This window comes from Aspergillus brunneoviolaceus (genome assembly GCF_003184695.1).
Source record: "Aspergillus brunneoviolaceus CBS 621.78 unplaced genomic scaffold BO95scaffold_148, whole genome shotgun sequence".
Lineage (NCBI taxonomy): Eukaryota > Fungi > Ascomycota > Eurotiomycetes > Eurotiales > Aspergillaceae > Aspergillus > Aspergillus brunneoviolaceus.
This window is the reverse complement of record NW_020290878.1, coordinates 1-7326: the sequence shown is the minus strand read 5'-3', so window position 1 is coordinate 7326 and position 7326 is coordinate 1. Positions and strand designations below refer to the sequence as shown.

The following is a 7326-nucleotide window of genomic DNA, read 5'->3' as shown; positions in this document are numbered from 1 at the left end:
CCCCCCCCCCCGCCCCTGAACTGCCCACTAACGCCGCAAGAAATAGTCCCTCGTCCACCGCAAATTCCACGACCCCTCGGCCATCCAAATGTGCACGCTCATGAACATCAAAACCGGCGGGTGCAGCGAAGACTGCAGCTACTGCGCGCAGTCGACGCGGCACAACACGGGGCTGAAAGCGACGAAGATGTCGCCGGTGGACGAGGTGCTGGCGGCGGCGCGGACGGCCAAAGCCAACGGGTCGACGCGGTTCTGCATGGGGGCGGCGTGGCGCGACATGCGGGGCCGCAAGACCTCGCTGAAGAACATCAAGTCGATGGTCAGCGGCGTGCGCGAGATGGGGATGGAGGTGTGCGTGACGCTGGGGATGATCGACGAGGCGCAGGCCAAGGAGCTCAAGGACGCCGGCCTGACCGCCTACAACCACAACCTCGACACCTCGCGCGAGTTCTACCCGTCCATCATCACGACGCGCTCGTACGACGAGCGGCTGCGCACGCTGGCCAACGTGCGCGACGCCGGCATCAACGTCTGCAGCGGCGGCATCCTGGGGCTGGGCGAGAAGGACGAGGACCGCGTCGGCCTGATCTTCACCGTGGCCAATCTGCCCAAGCACCCCGAGAGCTTCCCGGTCAATGCCCTCGTGCCCATCCCGGGGACCCCCCTGGGCGATCGCAAGATGATCCCCTTCGATCGCCTGCTGCGCACGGTCGCGACCGCCAGAGTCGTGCTGCCCGCCACCATTGTGCGGCTGGCCGCCGGCCGCATCTCGTTGTCGGAGGAGCAGCAGGTCGCCTGTTTCCAGGCCGGCGCCAATGCCGTGTTTACGGGCGAGAAGATGTTGACTACCGATTGCAATGGGTGGGATGAGGATCGCGAGATGATGGATCGCTGGGGGTATTATCCTATGAAGAGCTTTGAGAGGGAGGGGTTGGAGGCTGAGGTGGCCGGCAAGAAGGAGGAGGCCCAGCAGGCGGCTGTCTTGGAGGAGAAGGTGAGGGAGGTGTCTGCGCAGGTCGCGACCAGTTTGTGATTTGGGTTTGCTAGTGCTTAGATTTCGAGAAATGGCATTTATGATTCGTATCCTCTGCATTGTGGTGGTTGGGTTAGTCTGGATTGGATGTTGTGTTCGGATACTTGGCTTGGCTCCTTCGCTGTAATCGGGTTGATCTTGTGGTGTTAGAGACAGCATTGGTGCTAGAGACAGCATTGGTGCTAGAGACAGCGTGAATCCATCATGTAACCCCCCAAATTGCAAGACATTATCTCCACCGGACATCAAACTACTCCCTCTCCGTCTCGAAATCCTTCTGCACCCGCGCCGCAAACTCATCGTCCACCAGCACCTGACACGCCACCACCGCCATCCCCGCCGCGCACGCCATCCCCCGCTGATACGCCTCGAGCGAGCCCGCGCCCTGGGTGAACCCGGGCGTGTGGTTGACCCCGTCGGTGGGGATAGTGAAGATGCCATGGAAGCCGGGCACGGCGTACGACACATTGCCTGGTCCGATTAGCACACTCCCAAGCAACGAAGACCAACGGGGGATGAAATACGTACCCTGGTCCGTCGACGCCCCGGTAATCGCACTCTTCTGCCCCGTATTATCGAACAAGGTGAGATGGCCCATCGCCCGCATGACGGCGACGTAGCTCTCGCAGATGGGGTTATTCGTTTTGAGATCCGCATACGACGGACCCCTACCACTCAAACATCAGCATCAGCATACCCCTGACCTCAACTTACTCTGAGAAACAGAAGAACGTACCACTCAAACGCGACCTCGCACCCCGTGGCCACCGCCGCCGCCTCAAAGCACTTGACCACCCGCTCCGACAGCCCCTTTAGCGACTTCACCGTCGGCGACCGGATGTAGTAATCCACGGCCGCGCTGCGCGGGATGACATTCGGCCGCTCCCCGCCGTCGACAATCACCCCGTGCACGCGCTGCGTGGGCAGGATCTGCTGCCGCAGCAGCGAGACATTCACGTACGCCGCGACCACCGCGTCCAGCGCGTTGACCCCCTCCCACGGCGCCGCCGCCGCGTGCGCCGGCCGCCCCGTGAACGTCACCCGCAGCTTGTCGTTGGCCAGGTACCCGCCCGGCAGCACGGTGGCCAGCGTCAGCAGCCGCGGGTTCTGCGGCGCCATCGGCACCGGGTGCACCATCAGGCACGCGTGCACCCCCGTGTACGCGCCCCGCTCCAGGAGCTGGATCTTGCCGCCCCCGGATTCCTCGGCCGGCGTGCCGAGCAGTTTCACCGTGAAGTTGGCGGCAGCGGCGGTGGATGATGATGAGGTGCTGGTGGCTTCAGACCGCATGGTGTGGCAGGTGGCTAGGAAGGCGGCAATGGAGCTCGTCGCGATCAGGTTGTGGCCGCACGCGTGGCCGATGCCGGGTAGGGCGTCGTATTCGGCGTTGAAGGCGACGACGCGCCCGCACGACGGGTCGCCGTGCGTGTAGGTGACCTCGAAGGCGGTGGGGATGTCGTAGGCGGAGCGCTGGATGGTGAAGGTCAAGTCTGTGGTGGTGGTGAGCGTGTCGAAGAGGGTGCAGATGGCGTCGTGGGCTTGGTGTTCCTCGAACGCTAGTTCGGGGTTGGACCAGATCTGGTGAGTTGGTTAGCTCGAGTGGTTGATGGGGGCTCATGTCTGTGATGAATCCCTGTGAGACCTTTAGCTACATAGGTGATTAGGATGGCTACCTTCTGGTTGATGTTCTGTAGTTGGGTGTCATAGTTGCGCAGGGCTTCCTGGACGCTTGCGATGAAGCGTTCTTGGGCGGTTTGAACAGTCATCTTGGGTGCTTTGACAGTTGAATTCTGTCTCTTCGTGAGGATTAGACATGATGGGCGCTATTTTATATCTGTGCGACTCAGACCGTCAGAATCTCCCCCTCTGGTGATGCGGAGATGCGGAGATGCTCGCCGCAGTTCATGCCCGGCTTATCAGGCATTCCATTCCACCCGCTTATCGATCGGCTGCATTGCCGAAGCGGAGTGTGCTTTGCTTTCAAGTTTAATTGGTTGAATACCACTAACAGTCACCTGACCACTGCCGACCCAGCCAATCGCGTTGTCTGCCTCGGCACTTTGCGCGGCCCGGCTGTTTCTCCGGACTGGCTCCCTTCTGGACAATATCGCGACGAGAGATCATCGGCACTCTTCCCCTCACCTTGCAGTCTCCCCATCGCTTAGCATTGGCTTATCTGCGTGGTAGCATCGCTTACAGCCTTTCAGTCATCACATTAATCGAATATACATGACCCTGACAGACCCCCACTCGACACGACCCCTCCGCCAGAAAATGACCCAGTGGAGCGCTGCCGAACTCCAGCAGCACTATCGGGATGCATAAGCTCGGCAAGAAGACTCGCTCCAGGACCGGTGAGGATCCACTCGGATACCCTGTCAGGAGTGATCCTGGAATGATTCACCGATCGACTGACGTTACGCAGGCTGTCGCACGTGTCGAATCCGCAAGGTCAAGTGCGACGAGGAGAAATTGGCCGTCCCCGGCCAGCCTGAACCGCAATGCCGGCGTTGCACCGCCGCCCGCATCCTGTGCGAGTGGAAGGGCGGCCCAATCCCCCGGCCTTCTGCCAGGAGAAATGTTTCCGCCTCCACGACCAAGGAAGTAGTACAGAAGACGGAGGGGAATGCGGGTAGCCCGGCCCATAGTACGACCGCACGAAAGAGCCCCCCTACGACAACAACAACGACGACGACGACGACGCCGGCCCCTCAATCCCCAAGGATTCTCACCCTGTCGTCGCCTGGAGGCAAAAGTAGGACCGTGCAAGCGGCCAACTCGCTTGTGCTGACCGGCTTCGACCGCTCGTGCATCGCCTACCTCCAAGACTCCGCGCTGGTCGTGCTTCTTGGCAAACACTGGCCGTGGTCCGCCATGTCGTACGCCTACCACAAGATCGCGGTCCGGGAGCCCATGGTAATGAGTATGTTGTTAGCGAGTACGGCGAGCGAGATCCGTCGCGCCCAGCTCTACGACAGTGAACAGCCACGGGACGCGGTCGAGACGGTGGCAGATCTGGGGGGTCGCATGCATTACGGACGGGCGCTGGCCGGTCTGCGGGAGGCACTGCGGCCGGAGGTTGAGAAGTCGTCGGAGCAGCTGGAGGCCATCTTCATCACTTTGTGGCTGATGATCGACTACGAGAACCGCTTCGGGAGCGGCACCGCGGCCATCAATGTGCACATCCGGGGAATTGAGAGTTTGCTCTTCAACCATGTCGTTCCGCTATTGAAGCCTGCCTCATCCGTATCAGCGCTTGGCGCAGAGGGGGGAAGGGCAGGTGCCGGCGCCTTGCCCTGGGGGAATCCGACGAACGCCGCTGTAGATAGCACCGAGAGGACAACCATGTTGCCGACGAGTAGTTTGCCTGGGCTCGCGACCAGCAAACTCCGTCACACAGCGGTACCACTCTTCCTACTGTGGACGTTGTACTTCTTCACTCCCGGGGCCCTCTTCTGCGGGCCTGCGGCCGCCCGACTCGACGCCGATCTCTTCCGGTTCTTCATCCAGGACGAAGCCGAACAAAGAGGCCTGAGTCTGGCGGAGCTCTACCGCATCGGCCGCCAATCGCCCCGCCGCTTCTGGGGCGACTCGTACCCGACGGCGGCGCAGCTGGACGACATCGAGAACCAGCCCGCGTTGATCCTCTACCACCGAAGTCATGTCATGCAGTTCAAGATCACCGAACTCTGGCGCCAAGGCCAGCAGACTTCGGAGGTATCGTATCGTCGTCTCGTCGACGAACTCGCCTTGGTCCTGGAGGTATGTTTGCCATTTCGTAGACTTCCCTTCCCTATCACCTCAGACGTGCTAACCCCCAACAAGCAAAACGACAGCATCCTCACCACCGCCCTAACCGCCCCAACCTGCGACTTTGCCAGCCGACGCGTCCTGGAAACCATCTTCTGGGCGACCATCACCTTCTACGGCACGATCGTGTACTTCCATCTCTGCTTCAAAGACACCGTCCCGCCGACGTCGACCACCACCACCACCCAACAACATACCGCACAGCTACCTCCGCTGGAAACCGCCGTCAACCAGGTATTATCTCTCTCGCTCAAACTCCACCGCAGTCGACCCCACCTGATGGTGCGGATCATCTGGCCGCTGTTCATCGCGGGGATCGCGACCCCGGACCGCATCTACCAGGATTGGGTATCGATTCGGCTGCAGGAGCTGGGCCGGTACGGGCTGAACTACAGTCGCGTGAGTCGGCGTTTCGACGAGATTGTGATCCAGGGATGTGACCCGTTCGTTTCAATTTCTGCTTCTTCCGCCGATGTCGATACTCCTGCGGAGGAGGTGCTGGATGCGGAGGATCTGGGGCCGGTGCCAGGGCCGGAGCTGGGCCTACCGATGCGGATTGGTTGAGTACTACGATTGTATGAAGGAAGTCACTCGCATTGATGGCCCCCCTAAGGTCGATTAAGAAATAGACACGGGGCTTGAGGCAGGCATGCGACATGCGGTGGCTTCAGGGAATGATTCTAGAAGCTAGTATTTTTCTTGGGTTTGCTGTGTTTTTGCTTGGCGATGATGCATGATCGGGATCATGATGCATATTTCGCTTGTTTACTTTTACTAATAGAAACCAGAGATCCCGTTGCTGGGTTGTGGTTCATTACCAAGGATGATGCGTGCGGGGCACGCTGAAGAGAGGCGAGGCTGTACGCCCAGCAATTACACTGAACCTTACACAGGGGGGGGCGGTACAACACACGTTACTTCATAGCAGGAATCGCTAACGCAAACGCAAACGCCAACCCCCAAGACCAAGACCAAGACCAAAACCACCATGTTCCAGACAACGCGCCAGCCAACCACACCCCAAGACGCCAGGAGACACCCTTACCCACCCTAACCGTGATACCAACCGATAACTAGAACATCTGCACGCATTCTTGGCGACAGACTCGGCGGCACCAAAATAGCACAGAAAAAAAAAGAAAGACGGATAATCGGCAAGCAAGCGCATCATACCACCACACGCACAGCAAAGCCAGTCACCATGATTCAACTGGAACTATGCTTCAACGACGCCTGACAGATCGGACACCGATACCGATGCTGCTCGACCCACAGAACCAAGCACGCGGCATGGAAGACGTGGTTACAGCGATTCAGCACCACCACCTCATCCTGTTGTGGATGCGGTTGCGGTGGCTGTTTTTCGGTCGGTGCATGCTGCTGCTGCTGCTGCTGCTGCTCCGCGTCTAGCTCCGTGGAGCAAGAAGACGAGGAAAGCGATAGCGGCACCGACCCGCGGCGCCAATCGCCCAATCCGGATTCCAATCCTAATCCCCGTTCGAGATCGGAGTCTACTGCGTTGGTCGGTGCCAGCACTCCACTGCCGCTGTGGTAGCCTCGCTGGGGAATCCATGCGGGTTTCGGTTGTGTTGGCGGGAGGTTGTTGGTGGTGGTGGTAGGAAACTTCTCGTTTTCGTCTACTTTCAGACGCTCGAGACAGATGGCACTAGCAGGGCATAAGATTAGCATAATAGCATAACTTTTGCGCAATACCGAGAACGGGGTGGCAAATTGCGATAATCCACGGAGATAGGCGATGCGATGGGTCCTGATACTCCAGAAATGAGAACGATAAGGAAGGGAGGGAGGGAGGGAAACCCCCGCCAAGGAATCCCCGCCAAGAATCTCCGCCAAGAAGGGACTCTTGGCTTGCCTCTCTCACTGAATCAATCCTCCGAATACGCGGGATGGGGGTGGGGGGTGGGGAGATACCCGATGACATAAGCCGCAACCCAGAAGCGAAAAGCATACGAAATCACGAAATCAGACAGGGAAAAGCGAGTCGGGAGCCAGCCAAGCCAGCCAAGAAAAACAACCCAGAACAACCAAACTTTGAAGTTTCTGGACCCCCGCCGAATGCGGAAACCCCAATGAGACAGAAGGGAACAACGTACCAGGATTCCTGGGCATAATGCCAGGTCTCGTTGGTGCCCGAATGGGTTTGTTCTTCGAGCCAGCGCTCCACGCTGATCGGGAGCTGTTGCATCGAGGGACTGCCAGTCAGCGCTTGGAGGGCGCTGTCCCGCCGGAGGGGGTCGGCGGCGGTCGCGGTGGAGGATGTGCCGCCGGCCGCGGCGGCGGTGGCGGCGCGACGTCGGCGATGGTGCCATGTTATAGCTCTTGCGTTGTTGCCATATTGTTAGTGATGGTGCTGTTGATGCTGTTGAGACTGGTGAAGAGTGTTTGGTTGTGTTTGGGGGGTATGTAGGATCTGGTGAGGTCACTGCTGCTCGGTGACCCTCCCCTCCCCTCCCCTCCCCTCC

The 7326-nt window shown here is 59.6% G+C and overlaps 4 protein-coding genes across 4 annotated transcripts; 2 read left to right on the top strand and 2 right to left on the bottom strand.

Moving 5' to 3' along the window:
- Window positions 1-88: 88 nt before the first annotated feature.
- BO95DRAFT_437459 (biotin synthase) lies at window positions 89-1033 on the top strand (the record flags this gene model as incomplete). Its single annotated transcript, XM_025585276.1, has 1 exon — window positions 89-1033. One exon carries the CDS (start codon window positions 89-91, stop codon window positions 1031-1033), a length of 945 nt encoding a protein of 314 aa, XP_025436082.1.
- Window positions 1034-1283: 250 nt separating this feature from the next.
- Window positions 1284-2799, bottom strand: BO95DRAFT_377740 (M20 family metallopeptidase; the record flags this gene model as incomplete). Its single annotated transcript, XM_025583281.1, has 4 exons — window positions 1284-1504; window positions 1562-1701; window positions 1770-2611; window positions 2707-2799. 4 exons carry the CDS (start codon window positions 2797-2799, stop codon window positions 1284-1286), a joined length of 1296 nt encoding a protein of 431 aa, XP_025436081.1.
- Window positions 2800-3350: 551 nt separating this feature from the next.
- On the top strand, window positions 3351-5290 carry BO95DRAFT_328247 (uncharacterized protein; the record flags this gene model as incomplete). The annotated part of the gene is made up of 4 exons (XM_025581882.1): window positions 3351-3387; window positions 3459-3613; window positions 3698-4795; window positions 4859-5290. Coding segments are annotated over 4 exons (1722 nt in total), but the record flags the coding sequence as incomplete, so codon positions are not given.
- Window positions 5291-5728: 438 nt separating this feature from the next.
- On the bottom strand, window positions 5729-6651 carry BO95DRAFT_53994 (uncharacterized protein). The gene has a single exon (XM_025592050.1). It carries the CDS (start codon window positions 6530-6532, stop codon window positions 6050-6052), a length of 483 nt encoding a protein of 160 aa, XP_025436079.1. The 5' UTR covers window positions 6533-6651; the 3' UTR covers window positions 5729-6049.
- Window positions 6652-7326: the final 675 nt, after the last annotated feature.